The 18,356-nt window shown below is 31.2% G+C and overlaps 1 protein-coding gene across 5 annotated transcripts in view; it reads right to left on the reverse strand.

Moving 5' to 3' along the window:
* Window positions 1–5,464: 5,464 nt before the first annotated feature.
* LOC143079348 (electrogenic sodium bicarbonate cotransporter 1-like) overlaps window positions 5,465–18,356 on the reverse strand; it is a 33,834-nt gene continuing 20,942 nt past the window's right edge. For all 5 annotated transcript variants that reach the window (XM_076254616.1, XM_076254614.1, XM_076254617.1 and 2 more), the window contains 8 exons: window positions 17,703–17,881; window positions 16,985–17,057; window positions 16,401–16,469; window positions 15,602–15,928; window positions 13,243–13,308; window positions 10,856–10,984; window positions 9,353–9,473; window positions 5,465–8,738 (listed from right to left, as the gene is read on the reverse strand). In XM_076254616.1, coding sequence (XP_076110731.1) covers window positions 9,381–9,473; window positions 10,856–10,984; window positions 13,243–13,308; window positions 15,602–15,928; window positions 16,401–16,469; window positions 16,985–17,057; window positions 17,703–17,881 — 936 coding nt within the window. In that variant the 3' untranslated portion in view covers window positions 5,465–8,738; window positions 9,353–9,380. The remainder of the gene's footprint in view (window positions 8,739–9,352; window positions 9,474–10,855; window positions 10,985–13,242; window positions 13,309–15,601; window positions 15,929–16,400; window positions 16,470–16,984; window positions 17,058–17,702; window positions 17,882–18,356) is intronic.

The following is an 18,356-nucleotide window of genomic DNA, read 5'->3' on the forward strand; positions in this document are numbered from 1 at the left end:
CAAAATTGTCTCCTGAAGTATCAACCTCTTGTTTGAATGTCGTTTTGTCGTATTTCTGGCATGCCGTTGTCATATTGTTTTATCCATTTGATTGTCCAAGTAATATATTGTGTCTTAATTTAAACACTTTAAGCAATTATTTATATTGTTAAATACTTTTTTAGATATGGGATCAAAACCCCTACAGTATGCACATTTGTAAACTTTGATTATCGCTAATAGAACAATTTCCAAACCTTTATTACGGCTTTGCTTTGCTTTGGTATTTTTTCATTAAAGATAGCACTACAAGCTAATGTTTTTAAAGATTTCTTTCTTCAATTTTTATTGTAACATCTTTCTTATAATATACTGATCCACATGAGTTTCGACGCGTAGTAATGAAAGAATTGCACATAAACACAAATATATGTAATCCATATATTTCCTATAAACAGAAGACATACTGATTGACTTAATGTAGAAAACCGAAGAGAAGAATATATTCACGCTTCAACACAAAAACAAAACACTTTCACTATTGTTCAGGTGATTTGTTTAGAATAAGACCTTTGCTACTGTTACTGGTATCAGATTCAGATAAATATAATCCACTTCCATAGCTAATACTTGGCAATTTTGCAGAGAACTTTCATATTATCTTTGCTCTCACATTTACCTATAATTTTTTTCAATTTAGTTCTTTTTCCATCTTTATTTATTCCCTTTGATTTTTTCATTACCTCTATAGTTATATACATTAAGTCTGTTTGTTTTGTTCACACATTGTTTTTAATTTAATGGAATATATGCGACTGACAGACAACTAAGAGGTTAAGCTGAATAGAAAACTAGGTTGAGTCCACTGTTTTCTATCTAAGGACATACATGTACTGAGTCAGGAATATGACAGATGTTTTCCATTCGTTTGCTGAGTTTGAGTTTTTGATTTTGATATTTGATAAGGGACTTTCCGAATTGAATTTTCCTTGCTATTCAGTGTGTTTATAATTTTACTTTTTGGTATGAACAGAAGATTCCTCCTAAATTCACATACAAATAGAGAATTTACCATGCACTTTTATTAGCATGATTTGAATATCAATATTAAAAAATATTTAAAAGGATAGATAAATTAAAATCTGATGAAATAAATTTCATTAAAAGTTATAGTGAGACTGTAGAGCTGCCTTTAAACATAGGTCGCTCGTATAGAGCATCGTATATAATTTACTGTTATGAATGCATTTTGTGAAACATAATGAATTTTAGTAATTACAAAACCTATACATCACCTGTTCTATGTCATAATATGTGCATGCCTATATATATCACGCATATAGACTCTATATTCTACTATGGAAATTGTATAAAATAATGAACTTTTGGCGACCTCGTTTTTGTGGTTTGTCCTTGATAATTGTAAAAATCAACAAGAGTACTAGTTTAGGGTTTAAGCTATACGGATGAAGAAAACACGGTAAAGTGTTTGGTTTGCACTATATTTATAGGGTCATGTTCATTTTCTAACAAGGGAAGAAACCACTACTGACGAACTGCTAAATTTACTAAACTGAAAATTTAAATAAAAAAATACCGAACTCCGAGAAAATCTAAAAACGGAAAGACCGTAATCAAATGGCAAAGTCAAAATCTCAAACACATTAAACAAATGGTTAACAACTGTCAAATTCCAGATTTGTTACAGGCATTTTTATACCTAAGATATCACTTGCTCAGAAAATTCGGTACAATTCGATTTAAAATACCTTTTTTGAAATTCCCACTGCTTCGGTGGTTTATTAGTAGTGTTCTAAGCCCGATTGCAGGATGCAGGATGCCTAGGGTCCGGTCCCGGACCGGGTCGCGTCAAACAAACGCCTTTTCCAGGGTATCCTGGATGCAATGCATCAATAAAATAAATTATAGAAATAAAAAGTAGTATAATTGCCCTTGAGGCTACATACCTGCATGAGGCCAACTTACATAGAAGCTTTTTAAAAACATGTAAAGACGGATTTGCTTAGAAACAGAATTATGTTCCCATGTTGGGTGACATGTCTTCCTGTCAACTGTACCTTGTGGATTTATACGTTAAAAAGGCAGCTTAATTAAAATGGTTACTAGTCTCTCATGCAAATTTGACCTGATGTAAATTTAGTAATTTGAAGCGTTATCATTTGCTTTTATAAATATTTAAATTGTGTAATATAATAATCTCTATTTCCTACCCTGTTTCACTTCTTTATGAGATGATGCAATTCCCGGAGCTACAGCTCCTTGGTGTGTCTTCATTATCGATTTATGAGATTTGTTTTATTGGTAAAGTAACTTGAGTGGTCCAATGTTAATATAGTGAAAGACAAAAGTATACTTTATAGTTTGCTTAATTTAAAATATGTATCAAACCCCTATTTATTAGGCCAAATAAAAATACATGTGTGGTTCCAGTTACCCTACTTACCCTAATTTTTTGTCTTAATAAAAGCCTACCCTAAAGATTTTTTTTCATTTTTCATTAAGCACTGATGAAGTCAGAGTGTTGCTCCCATAGACTCAATGTAAAAATAAATAACATAAAATAAAAAAGATCTCTACACATTTAGAGAAGGATATGCTTTTCCTTCGGTAGCACCTTAAATCATCTATAGTTTTTGGTGGGGTCCCTGTTGTTTGTGTACCCCTATTTGTGACATTTTGCTAATGCATCATTTTCAATATAATGGAAATTGAGGCGACTGTTGTACAAGTTAGAAGTTTAGCGCTATAAAATCAATTTCAAACCACCATTTTCTGCATTTGAAAATGCCTGTACCAAGTCAGGAATATGACAGTTGTTGTCCATTCGTTTGATGTGTTTTATCCTTTGATTTTGCCGTTTGATTAGTGGCTTTCCGTTTTGAATTTTCCTCGGAGTTCAGTATTTTTGTGATTTTACTTTTTACCTACCCTAACTTTTTTTCATATATGTAACTAGAACCACACATACTATTCTATTTGGCCTTAGGCATGAAAATAACACGAGCCTGAAAACAAAACGATTTTTCAAAAAGCGTTTTTATCAACTGCCATAAATGACAACAAAACAAATTTTTGACAACATTTGTGTCAGAATAGCACAACAACGCAAGGTGAAGGTATTCAACTACGATGTAGGTATTAAGTCTGTCTCGTTTAAAAGAATCATTGCAATGTCAATAGTGAACATGAATGTAGTGCATGTTTATTTACACATAACCCATTTAACAACATTTGTAGTGAATACATATCTTATTGTGTTAAACATGCCAAGACAATGTTTGTCGAAAGGTTAATCACCATTGTCATTCCTGATCATTTATGCAATTCCAAAATAATGTCAACCCACAAAAAATATCTCAAAGCTATACAAAAAAGTTTGAAATACCCATATGCTTTTGCTTTTGTTAATGTAGTTCCCTTGGTACTGGTGTTTTGTACTGTTTTAATATTTTTAAATGTATTTCTATACAATGTGATAAATTGGGTTTATTAATGGTTAAAAAAACGTTTGTGCTAATACATTATTGTCGATTGTCTATTGCTCAATAAGTAATGTCAAGTTCCTCATTCGTTCCATATTCAAATTCTTCCAGTGACGACATATTTTAAATGAAAGTTAAGTTTTCATTCCTTCGTATAATAAAACTTTCAACACGGTAATAGATTTCATAAAATGTTATTGTCGAAATTGTCGTGAACAAAGTTTTCACGTTTCACTTTCTAAAGATGCTATAACAATTTGTGAGGAAATTCGATGTTTGCTATACCACTATACGCACTTTATGGCAATATCCCTTAAATCAATCACAATGCAGTGTTTAGAGAAAAAAATTACTTTGAATTCACGTATTATTTGTGAAAAATTTAATGTATTTTACGATTTTTCTGTATAAAGTCGATAAAAGAGGGACGAAAGATACCAAAGGGACAGTCAAACTCATAAATCTAAAACAAACTGACAACGCCATGGCTTAAAATGAAAAAGACAAACAGAACAACAATAGTAAACATGACACAACATAGAAAACTAAAGAATAAACAACACGAACCCCACTAAAAACTAGGGGTGGTCTCAGGTGCTCCGGAAGATAATTATGTAGACTTGTAAGGCCAAACTTTCCATTGCCTTAAATAAGCAAATGAAAGATCCCGAAACTACATCAATACAGAACGAACAACAAGTTTATGAAACTACAGCAACATATTTGGTTGACTTTGTATTCGTTATTACAAAACAACGAACTTAAAATATATGATATTTTCTCCCTACCCAGTTTACCCCTATTACTGATCATTACTTGTTATGATGTGGACCAGTCATTGTCATTGATTCTTGTGTACTTTGATTGGATTAAGTTATACAAGTTCACCTTCAAACTGTTTATGCTTTTCATACATGACTATTGATTAAATCAGAACGTGCATGAATGTGTACAGAAAATTAAATGACCTTCAAACTGGACACTGAACGAGTCAATATAATTTTTTATCAATGATGAAGGAGAGATATGAAAGGAAAGGATTTCCACTTCTTCTATTTTCACAAAATATTCCAAATACACAGTAAATAAAATGATTTTTTAAACCCTTTTGCAGAGAAAAAAGAGAAAGTTCACATATCAGACGTTTTAAAATATTCCATTTAAGCAAGAAATGCCAAAATACATTATACGCACGACTACACCAGGTAAATTTATTGTTTACCTTAACAAAATCATTGTTCAGTCTCATTTGTGTATATTAATTACAATTAATTCCAAACTAAAGAAGTTATTAGATAAAGTCAATATATGTCCGATCTGCCTATTTTGGATACCAAAAGTCAATACGATCGTTTTAAGGTCAATTTTAGTCTTATGCACTACAGTTGAATCTGCCACAGCAAGTTTTACTCTTTTATGGGCTTTTTAAGTAAGATCACACTTTCTTTATTCATTTTATAAATGTCATCAGCTGTCACTCTGTACTATTATGAACTTTTACATGTGCAATAGTAGTAAACTGGTTAAGATATTTCTAGGTCACGGGGAAACACTTGACATGCTCACATATTTTAAAATTCTAAAATCGAGAAACTATTCCGTCGCCCAACGCTGTCAAGGTGGTTAACTTTATATTCTATTGATTCTGTTTTTTTCTTCATAAAACCATTTTAAAGGTGGCCGTTTGAGTTCAATTACAATACTATCATTTTGATTTTAAATGATTTAAGGAAAATGATCTGAGAGATTTTTCCACATGCTAAATCAAAGATGTTTGAATGTTAACCGTTATAATAGGATACTAACCAAAAATACTTGAATTAAAGTGTTGTCTATAGCAATTCAGACACATAAAATAGAAGGTATACACATATAAATTGTAAAAAACAATACTCAACCGAATAAAGTTATACTCCATCCGGCAGCATTACATCAAAGTTATACATAATTTTCAATTATAAAAAAAAAAGTAACAACTGCTATTCGGGCAATTGAACATCAAAGTTATATATTTTAAATGTATACTGACGTATCAATAGTTTGCTATATATACAAATATACAATAATAATCGATCATCAAACAAAAAATAATTCGTAAAGTCATTCAGGCAATCACATGCAGATTATTATTTAACAAGGATAATCAATAATCAAACCAAAACAAAATGTCAACATTAAAGTAATGTATAAAATATATTTTCAGATATGTATATGTGTGTTAAAATATTAATAAAAACTTTAAGAAGAAAAACTTGCAGAAGATACCGTCAACATAACCTTAGCCGTATTTGGTATAACTTTTTGGAATTTTAGGTCATCAATGCTCTTCAACTTTGTACTTGTTTTGGCTTTCTTTTGATCTGAGACACTGATGAGTCTTATGTAGAGAAAACACGCGTCTGGTGTATTAAATGGTACCTTTGAAAAATATCGGTACCAAATTACTGCATCATAAACGCTTTTCGACAATTTATGACGCATCAATGATTCTCGTAGTCAAAATATTTGGAAAGTCCATGGAAATTAAATTTGTAAGTCAAAGAAAATAGTTAGGACACAAACCAAACAATAGTCATTTAAACAATTGTGCATTATCTATGTGTAAAACGTGGGTATTTCTACGGATTGATTTTTTTACGATTTAAATACATACACTTTTCTCGCGGTGGTTGCATTTGTGCCTTAAAATTTATCTCGTTTCACTTTAAAAACTATTCGCGAAATGAAAACTTTATCACATTTCACGTGATTGCAAAAAAAGCGAAATAACTCATAGAAAAATAAACCATTTACCATTTACAGTACTATATTCTATGTTTAGTTTTAACAATATTTTATTCAAAAAGTGCATGAAATATAATTATACAATATAAATATTCTATGTTTCCTGGCATGGTTTCTGATATAGAGAGTTGCTGCTTAAAGTGAAGCTATTAACGAAACTTAATGTTCTTATTGAAAAATTCAAATAACCTTTTCCTGACTTGTTCTTCTTCGACTTATGGGATTTGAATGTCCGTTGGTATCTTCTTCTTTTGTGAACACGAGACATTTTTTTCTTATTTTTTTGTCAACGTGACAATATCTTTATAGCATACTTTCTGTAACAATTTGCTAAGTTTACAGCTTTTAACTTAGTATCCCTCATGTTAGCTCACCCAATAGTTGAGGGAACCACTATTTGGTAAGATATTATTTTTTCACAATATTAGTATTCATAACATAATTCATTTCACAAAAAATATTTGATAAATTATTGTGATTACACATACACATTTTTTTTCTTTTTCTTTTCTTTCTTTCATTGTTGATGTTTTTTTTATTGTACTTAGTTTTCCGGAATCAACTCCGTTATCGGTATGATCCGTGTTTCCATTAACGAGACATTTTATTGTAAAATGAAGGTGCAATTTTCAAAAGGAAAAATATACCAAAGAGTTAATCAAAAACCATCATTCGCAGACAACACCAAGACCATAAGAAATAAAATTGTTACAGAGTAGTCAATGTTACCCATCGATCGCATATCAAGTTGCTAGTATTTTCAAAAGACATAAACCTTATAGAAATAAGTGATTCACTAAGATATTGCTGATGCTACCTGTCAAATAAATTTTATTTAACCCCATTAAAAATGTAGGTACTAGAGAGCTTTTAATGATGACTTCCAATTTCAATTTCATTTTCAAGGATCACAACATTCCTAGGTCTATTCAAAACACGTTGAATTTCCCACTAAGTCTGAGATATTACTGTTACACAAAATCTCAAAAAAGAAATCAGGCTTGAAATTTTAAACGTCTGAAGCGAGTTTGGTATGAAAAAGACTTCAGTCAATCTTGATTTAAAAAAAAAGGATTTCAACGCAAAATAAAGAACCAAGTTGAAAATACATTAACTTCAATTTCATAAATCAATCCCCAATGAGAAACATAGGTGCAAAAGCCTTTACAATTTCATTTATTTCATTCCAAAACTGCCAAGAAAATAACCAAAAAATACCCGACCAGAGATCAAATGACATAGTTATAACTTAAGATCACCTTATGGACTTCTTATGTTGAACTGTTATACCACTGTCCCAGGTTAGGGGAGGGTTGGGATCCCGGTAACATGTTTAACCCCGCCACATTATGTATGTATGTGCCTGTCCCAAGTCAGGAGCTTGTAACTCCGTGGTTGTCGTTTGTTTATGTGTTAAATATTTGTTTTTCGTTAATCTTTTAAAATACATAAGGCCGTTAGTTTTCTCGTATGAATTGTTTTACATTGTCATGTTGGGGCCTTTTATAGCTGACTATGCGGTATGGGCTTTGCACATTGTTGAAAGCCGTACGGTGACATATAGTTGTTAATTTCTGTGTCACTTTGGTCTCTTGTGGAGAGTTGTCTCATTGACAATCATACCACATCTTCTTTTTTAAATTTAACAAGAACAAAATCAATACCGCATATATTGTGAGCTTTAAACATTGTTAAAAGGCTCGACATGAAAATGATAAACCATTCAAACGAGAAAACAAACAGCTTGATATATTAGCAAAACAATGAATAAAAAGCAAATATTATAAAAAAAATGACATCCACAGAATTACATATTCCTGACTACAAACAGCCGCATACGGTATGTGGAAGGTTTAAATATGTATGCGAGCACTCATCCTCCCTTATGCTGTGACAGTGGTATCACAGCACAACATATTCACAAACAAACTGGATTTTGCAGGGAGTTTTTAAATATCCCCACAATAAAAAAGACACTGAGTACACATCTGCGAATTGTAATTCGCAGTTATTGACAGCTAGTTCAAAGCCAATAACAACAAATTCAATATATTTTGAGAAAAAAATACTGTGCCTAAGTTGTTGTTTGCAATTATTCAAAGATCAAATCATCTCATAACCACGGACTGCATAATTTGAAATCTTTATGAACACCTGTACAACTATAAAAATGAATTTCATTTATAATTATAAAATACATCATCAATTATTTTATCATTGTTTAATAATAAGTTTTAAAAAGTAATATTGGATTATTAAAACACATTGTACTTTGTGATCCAAACAAATCTTCCAACAGATGATATATATAAACACATTGCAAAATAGATTTCTGTAGGACGGCGACCAAACTCGTTCATATCCAGACATGTATTAAAAAGTTTTGATTAGTTGTTGAAAAACAAAGTTTTGATGTATGCAAATAACATCTGAAATGGAGGTAAATGATACGAACGGCTGCTACTCTAAATCCTGAGAAAAGAAAAGCAGAAATTATGTAAACTATTTAATTATAATCTTAATTATAATTCATGTCTTTAACTCATTTCATATGATTAACAGATATTAAGATAAAGAACAAAAACTAAAACACGACATAAAACAAAACAATCAAACCACGATTGCTGTTTTTTATGAAGGCTAATGTGAGGGTTACCCGATCTGTTTTATCCCTTTTTTTTTACTGCCATTCGTTGTTTTCTCTTGATTTTGTTTGTACCTTGGTCAAATTGACCTTCTACAATTGTGCCTTTTATGTTGCTGTATTTGAGTAGATCAAACTGAATTGTAATTCGTTTTAGTTAAGTGATCTACAGATTGTTTATCAATCCTCCATTTACTTTCTATAGAAGGATACATTAATATCATTTCATCCTAATTCGATTATTTGTTGTCTTCCTTCAAAAGACTTCTGTTTGCTCAGTATGAATAAATGGAATTCGTCGTCTATTTAGCATTACTTTTCATATTAATGAAGTTAAGTAAACTTTTACAACTTGTTAAATGTTTTACGACAAACTGAATAGTATCTACGAAAACAAGTGCAACGTCCTTTTTTCAGTGCAATGAGGAGGAAACATACATACCTAAACACACAACCGTATTACTTTTGTTTTATATATTGCTGTCTTCTTCTAATTTGAAATCTATTTTATTGTCTCCTCTGTGTAAAGGTGTATTGTCGTGTTGAAACCAAGCCATATTTCCCTGTAAAAAAATTTGTAACATGTGATTTGTGTGGGTAATATTCGAACTAATAATTGATTGAAAGTAAATTTGATACAATGGTTTGACCCCCCCCCCCTTTTCAATACAAACTGACACCTGCCAGTTGGACACGTGCACCTTACAATCATTCCATACACCAAATATAGTAGACCTATTACATAAAGTATAAAGAAAACACCAAAACACAGAAAATTAACTATAATCTCTGAACCATGAAAATGAGGTCAAGGTCAGATGAAACATACCAATTGGACATGTATACCTTACAATCATTCATTACACCAAATATAAGAGACCAATTGCTTATAGGATCTGGGATATGGAATTAACTACGAAAACTTAACCTTGTTCACTGATCCATGAAATTTGGTCGAGGTCAAGTGAAAACTGTCCGACAGGTATGAAGAACTTGCAAGATACTTAATATATTTATCTAATTGCTCATAATAGGAGAGGAATTAAGAATACTTAAAATCTTTTTTTTAAGTAGTCACTGAACAAAGAAAATGAGGTCAAGGACTATGGACATATATAGATATAGGAAGATGTGGTGTGAGTGCCAATGAGACAACTCTCCATACAAATAACAATTTAAAAAGTAAACCATATGACAGACTGAAATTTCAAAATAAGGCATCTATATAAAAAGGATCCAGGTCTTCTACCTTCTGATATATTAAGTTTTTAAGAGGTTAGCTAACGGCGCCGCCACCGCCGGATCACTATCTCTATGTCGGGCTTTCTGCGACAAAAGATGCAGGTCCGACAAAATAAAAGCTAGGTATAAGACGGACCGACGCACATAATGGAAAACCAAATGTTTTTAGTGTCTTATGCTGGGCCAAAAAAATTTATGAAAAATATGTAATAATCCTGCATTTAAAATGGGAGTTTGATTTATATAGATTATTGCATTGATACAAGTGGATTATCGGATTTATCCATTCGAGATAGTTAAATTATCAATTTTAAAATCCGAGCCTCGGCGAGGACTTTAAATTTATAATTTAACTATCTAGATTGGATAAATCCGATAATCCACGCGTTACTATGTAATAATCTGTTTCTTTAATGATCATACGAAAAATTTCCTTTTTTTCTAAACCAAAATCCCCTTTGAGTGCCTTCCATTTTCCACGAAGTTGTCAATTTCATTAACACCTGTTAGAACATTTTGATCATTTTAGGGAGTTGAGAAAGGTTATGACCCATTGACTCAGCCAATCATCTTCTGCGATCACCGGCAACCACACGTTAATTAATTGTTTTTATAAAATTGGTTCGGAAAGGGATATATTTCCATAGAATTAGAGAAATAAAAATGCCTTGTATGATTTTTAGCATTTCAAATCTTTACTTACAGTTGACTGAATTCGCCTGTATTTCCTTAACTCTAAAAACTCTGCAGGACCTTCATTTTCATCAGCAATATCCTCCTTTGACATACCATTGGGGTGTGAGTCATGTTTGAGATACCATGACATATTACCCTATAATGTAAATATTCATGTTTGGTATATAAATTATATTTTTTCTCTTAAATGACAACGCAGTGTGTTGTGGAAGCAATAACATTTAACTTTCACTTTAATACATTTAATCTTACAATCTGAGTATTGATTTTTTTTTATTTTACAATAATATTTATCCCTCTTTCTCCAAAAAACAAAAACATCAAAAGAAATGTTATTATATTATGATATTCAGTATTTAAAAAACAAGAGGTTTACACAGTGCTACTTCATTGATAAAAGGTCTCTCTTGTCTCTTTTTTACTTGATTATGTAAGAATTAAAGTTGCATGTATATAAGAAAAGGTGAGCATAAGACAGTTTTGGCTAATCTGTTTACTAGTAGATCCGTGGAATTTTTGGTTCTCGAAACTTAAAATTTATTCGTTATCGAAATGTTATTTTCTATTGTACATGACTAAGGTAGTCCAGAACAATGGATTCGTCACGATTCGTTAGTTCATTTTTCTAAAATCTAAAATATACTCTTAATTTTGTATTTTAATTCGATCTTTGTTTATAATTAATTTTAATAAAATCGTATCGGGTTATTGTATCGTTTTTTTTTGTCTTTCTCATTAGTCGTAGCCACATGCAAAATATTTAGCTTGTATGGGTAAGTATGTAATTGAGTTATTGTGTGATAGTAGAGTGATGTCATAATAATAAACTTTTACAATGTTAAACAATTGTGTGTTAAATTTTTACTAAACCATTGTTGAGCGTTCAATACCTTGTATTATACCCTCATTAGAAAATATGAACAAAATGTTTATTCCTTGAAAAATGTGGAACTTGTTAGGTAAAACAATCATTTTAAGATTACAAAGACCAACAGCAAATTCTTTTAAAAAAAAATTGAGTTTTCACAAAAAAGTAGTTCGTTAGTGATAAATAAAGGCAACAGTAGTATACCGCTGTTCAAACTCATAAATCCATGGACAAAAAACAAAATCGGGGTAACAAACTAAAACTGACGGAAACGCATAAATATAAGAGGAGAACAACGACACAACACTACAATGTAACTAACACACACAGAAACGGACCAAGCATCAGACAAAATCCCACGAGAATAACAAATATAACATCAAAACCAAATACATGAATTTGGGATAGACAAGTACCGTGACACGTCTTATCGCAATGTCAATTTACACTCAAAAATAAGAGAAAACAAACGACGCAATGTTAAATTGTAACACACACAGAAACGAACTATAATATAACAATGGCCATATTCCTGACTTGGTACAGGACATTTTTAAAGGAAAAAATGGTGGGTTGAACCTGGTTTTGTGGCATGCCAAACCTCGCACTTTAATGGCAATGTTAAATATAACATAGAAATGACTACATAATATTACAGGACTACAATACAAAAAAATAGGAAAACGTATTAGACAAAGAAACACATGGTTAATGAATAACAAAAATCATCAGGTTTAAAATTTAATACGCCAAAAACGCGCCTCGTCCACACAAGACTCACCAGTGACGCCCAGATATAAAAGATCAAAAGCGAAAAAAAGTACAAAGTTGTACAGCACTGAAGATCAAAAGTTGAAAAAGGTTGTGTCAAATACGGCTAAGTTTGTATGCTTGGGATAAGAACATCCTAATATTTAGAACAATTAATGCTATTGCAAACAGTAAATTTTATCAAATGAATATAACAGATATACATAATGAAACTGAAGTATTAACTCATTACATAAAACAAACAAGAATACATAATGAATGACCAACACAGAATAGACACACCCGACTCAGTCCAGGCTTCAACGCGGTAAATTATGAAAATGACGTCACATACGACGGTGAAAAGGCATTAAAAATTACGTCACATACGATGGTGAAAAGGCATTAAAAATTTGAACATATGAAATTTCTGAAACAGCAGAAAAATTACGTCACATATGAAAAACTATATCTCAAAAGTAAGATAGAATTAAGATTGATTAAAGATGAAAATAGAACTAAATACTGATATTGCATTTAAACACAATGCATAAAATTATGCTATATTCACTAAAGCTTAGTTTTCTATATGCCTTATTGCCATACAAAATCTTTCTTAGCTCATGCAAACGGTTCCTCAATGCTCTTCAACTTCGTACTTTACTTGGCCTTTTTAACTTTTTTGATTCACTGATGAGTCTTTTGTAGACAAAACGCGCGTTTTGTTCAAATACAAAATTGCAATCCAGGTATTTATGACGAGTTGATTGACTTACAGTTGAGTTTATTCTTCTGTATTTGCTTTGCTGTAAAAATTCTATTGGCCCATCATCAACAACATCCTGTATTAAAGATTGATATAAACATTATTGCAATATCAAAATAAGATAAAATACAAAATCTATCAAGTGTTAGCTCACAATTTCAGGTATGTTATGTAGGCTAAATAATTTTTTTTTGTGTAAAACTTGCATTCAAAGGCCATAATTCCTATAAAAACGGCTGTCAGTTTTTGCTGAAATAAACAGCCGGATAGGTCTCATTATTTTAAACATTTGCTCCCTCTCAGATGTTCCTATTCATTTCGATTTTCAAGATAATAGTATAAATATACATTTTACCCAAATATTCTATATTTAATCATGTCGGCTATGTTGGTTTGCATAAACAATTATACACCCCAACAATGATTGTGGCCAAGTGCGGTAAAATTTGGTAGAGTATTTTTAGAGGAGAAGACTTATGTTTGGAATTTCTCTATTAAGTAGTAAAATCTCACGATTTTGGTCATAGAACTTCTTTAATTTGAAGATTTTGTCTTTCGAATAATTTTTCCGGTCAAAATATCATTTTATTTTTTAATTGTTTTCAAGAAAATAGGCAAAAATTAAATCACAATTGGTAAAATATGTCATTTAAGAGCAATTACTCCTGCAGGAAGTTTAACAGCAGTTTTGATATTAACAGACAATATGTATACCTGCCTAAGCAATTTACACATTTCTCTCTCTGTCATTTTGTTTTCTTTTTATAGTAGTCTTCAAAATAATTGACAAAACGTGCTCTGTAACCCTATATTTGATGGTCGCAAATACCCGTTTACTGTCTCCGCTAACGCGTCGCAAGTTAACTTAATTTGCGACCATGAAATCCCGAATTTATGCCGTCGGAGCTTAAAATACAATACTGTTATCTCCTTAATAAATATTAAGGTTCATATAAATTATGACCAAATAGTTTAATACCATAATTCCAGGTACACACAGATATACACACATGAGAGTAAAAATTATAATAAAAAAGGACATATATCTGGCGCATATGAAAGAAAAACATCTACCGCAATGCATGCATTATACATTTGTACCTCGTGCAATTTCACAGTTATAAAAATAAGGCAATACAAGTGAGATATATCTAATGAGATTAAAAAAAACAGAAATGATCATGTTCATGTTAAAAAATTAAATAGTGTGAATAATATGCAAAAATGCCACTGATGGAATGCACATAATGCGGTGTTTTACTAACATGTCTTATGTGACGGTGATATACTTGTAAGTTGGATTTCGTTCAGCTATCATACACTGAATATACTCAAACATTGAATTTAAAAACTGTTTACACTCGTGTGTAATGAAACTGATGCGGTGTCGTAAAGTCAGGTCTTTCATTTTTCGATATATTTATTATATGAATTTATTCTACGTTGAGGTTATTGAGTGCCTTCAAACTGTAGTTTTCATTCCTATGACATTGTTTACTTTCAAAATAAATACTTGTGATTAGAACACAAAAATGTATACCCAGTTACAAATTGCATATGATGATTTTGCTTTGGAAAACACACAACATAGTTTTGATCAAACACTTACATTGTTTACTCAAAGGAAATATCTAAGAAAAATGCAGTGACAGTTTAATTGAATTCCAGGTTTTCGACTAGAAGTTCTTGCTGTAAAAAGATGTCTTATTTCTTTCAAATATACTACAAAATCTTTTAGATATGAGTGAGACCACAAAACCCAAAAAGATAGATGAAATCAGATAGGAGCTGCAAAATTTAATTTATGTATCTTAAGTTTTTTTCAGCAAAATTGAAATGCATTTATTAACTAATGAAATGCTTTAACTATGAAACATAATGCTACGAATTAGAACCAAAGAAGGAAATTCGCTCAAAATGTTCCTTGGGTGCTAAACTGTATATACATGAATAAAAAATGTGGTGTGATTGCCAATGAGACAACTCATAACCTGAGGCAAAACTCCGTAGAAATTAACAACTATAGGTCATCGTATGTTTTGCATTACGTTCCTTTAATTGTTTTATATATCAAAGTATTCAAACTCTTGACCATTACTTGGAATTTCGTTGTATCAACTATTTGAAAAGTTGGGTAAATAAGAGTTATAGTTTGCCTTTGTCAACAATGGTTTCAGTTGATTATTCTCATTATAAAACATAACTAATTATTTAGAAATATAAAACATCATGATGCTTAGTCTTATCGAATGATGATTTCAAGACAATAACAAATTTTCATACAATGAAAATATTTTCCAAATCAAAAACAACAACAACAAAAAAGTATAACAAATTGAAACTAAACTAATAAATACAAACAAACTTACGTCATCTATATCATCATCTTCAACAATCAATACACCGGCATCTTCCTGCTTCATCATCTTGTCTTCTGTATCCATGTCGTCAAGCCATTTAAGTTCGTTCGAGGTAAAGATTTTTTCCATTCCTTTTCTAACAAAACATGTACCCAATACCATAACAGGAAAAACAATCGATATTGTTTTTATAGCTTTAATGACCCATAAGATTCCCAAACACAAAATTTGGAACAATGTGAACAGGTGAACTCGATTGATCCGTACATGGCGAAGATACATGTGGTCTGGTTGGTATTTGGCTGGCATAAACATTATCATGATACGGTCCATAAACTGTCAAAAAACATAATAGGGATAAGAACCTTAAACAAGACAGAACAGTTAAGAACAAAATATATTGTATATGAGAAAGGGAGAGAGCAACATTATGTGTCCATTGGAAAACTTTCCCTGCTTTCACTATCTCATTTCAATATCTGGTGAAGCATGAAATCTGGGTCCATACACTTTTATATATATAGATTTTTATAAATGAGTACATCATTCGTAATGCATTAATCTACTAAATCTTAGGTTGATGCGACCACAGTAGCATATTTAACACTTTTAAAACAAAAATTTAGGTAATACGTGTCACGGAATATGGTTGACGATTTTTGTGAATTGATATTTCTTAGAACTTTAAATAATGATACAGCACCGCGTATTTTTTCCATGAGAATATTTTTTTTGTGTAAGAAGATTTAATTATTGTTTTGCTTTAATTTTCAATATCTATGATCATGGTTTATCCTTAATTACATACCTGCATACCCCTTAGAGCAGATACTCCCATATACAAAAATACACCATATAAAACTGGCATCGGTACAAGCTGAAACAAGAAGTAAATAATATTATAACAAAACTAATAAAATTGAGGATGGAAATAGGGAATGTGCCAAAGAGACAACAACCAAACCATAGAGCAGACAACAGCAGAAGGTCACCAACAGGTCTTTATTTCAATATCTGGCGAAGCATGAAATCTGGGTCCATACACTTTTTTATATATAGATTTTTATAAATAAGTACACCAATAGTAATGCATTTAATGCTTATATGACATGTCACATGATAAGACCAATTTCATTTCACTCATTCATTGGTTTCAAATTCAAATTTGAAGAAGTCCACATTAAACAGAAAAATAACAAATCAATAGTTTGGATGACGAATTTCAAATTTAATGAACCACTAAGACAAAGATTACTATTAAGTAATCAAGAATTGCTGTTGTCTTTTTTGCTTTTTCTCCAGTGTCATAACTTTTCCGAATAAGATGTAATTCACTTGGCAATCATCTTCAAACAAAATCAAATACAATCTGAACGTATGTCTAGCACATACCTGTAATATCGCAGGCATAAAAACAGAACATCCATTCAACAATGCGACAATCAGAGGAGTAAGACGCTGCTCCCTACAAAAAAAGATTTTTACAAAAATCCAGATACTGTGTTTGTAATTGCTATATGCTATCAAGCGTTGTGAAGCAATTTAACAAGTTATTTGACGAAATACAAGTTGACAAATTCAGTCACACATGTGTTTTCAAAATTACTATCTAAATGAATTGTTTGATGATACGATCCTTTTGAAATTTGTAATGGAAGGGTCACTCTTAATATGGGATTTGTTTTGTATGTGTTCCGTATTAATATGGTGTTTAGTATGTAGAGCCTTCTTGTAAAATTTCATTTTTGAGAAGATTCAGTATTCAACAATGTCTGTTTGCTTTCGAAAATGGTTTGACATGGATTTGATAAACTAAAATCTGGTATTTGTGGTTTTTATTCATGTATTTAGTTATATATAAAATGACTGAATAAAAAGTCAACGATTAATCTGACAGGGCGATGGATCATGTAATATGAATCTGTACACTACAAAATATAATACATAACAAGTCAAAAAGGGTACAACATCATCATTAAATAACTATAAAATGAACAAATATTAGATATTTCGGATAACAGATATCCTTCTTCGGTAATAGCACGATGTCAAATGAATCATACTTTTGAGTGGCAAACTTATTTCTGGTTAATTTTCTATCTGTACACACCTACAACCAAGGAATACTGGTTTCTCACCGGGTGCAGTACATTCAGATTCCATTTTAAGACTGTTAACATGTGCCATTGATCGGACTGTAGCAGCAACATACCAAGGCAGACCGAAAAACGAGCATACCACAATGCAGAACGTTGTTACTGTCAAATCTAAATGGTAACCACAACCTTTCTGTATGAGAAAAGTAAAAGTTCAACTCTTGCCGTTAATGTTTTGTGTAAACAAAAATCGATATAGAACGGAATAAGAAATGTTGGTTTTCAGTTTTTAAAAGTAATAATTGTTCAACTTTAAAGTGAAGCAAGTATGAGTGAAGCTGATTTTTTCTTCTCTATGTCGCTGCAATGCTTGTTTGAATAGCCATGTGTTTATGCGATTTTCGAATCTATATTTAAAATCAAACATTATCTCCATGTTGTCATAAGTGAGAACATGTTACAAATTGAAAAGCTATGGTAGAATATATCTTAAGTAGTTGCACTGAAATACTAGCAGCCCTTGCTGGCTGCCATACTACACATTTTTAATAACAGGATTTTTCTTCTGTAACCCCGTTTTTTAAAGTCTGTTTTGGTTTTAGTTTTTCTGAAGAGAACCCTAAGGTTTTTTGCGAGATTAAGAGAAAAACACAGTGCATGAACACTTT

This window comes from Mytilus galloprovincialis, chromosome 6 (genome assembly GCF_965363235.1).
Source record: "Mytilus galloprovincialis chromosome 6, xbMytGall1.hap1.1, whole genome shotgun sequence".
Taxonomy (NCBI): domain Eukaryota; kingdom Metazoa; phylum Mollusca; class Bivalvia; order Mytilida; family Mytilidae; genus Mytilus; species Mytilus galloprovincialis.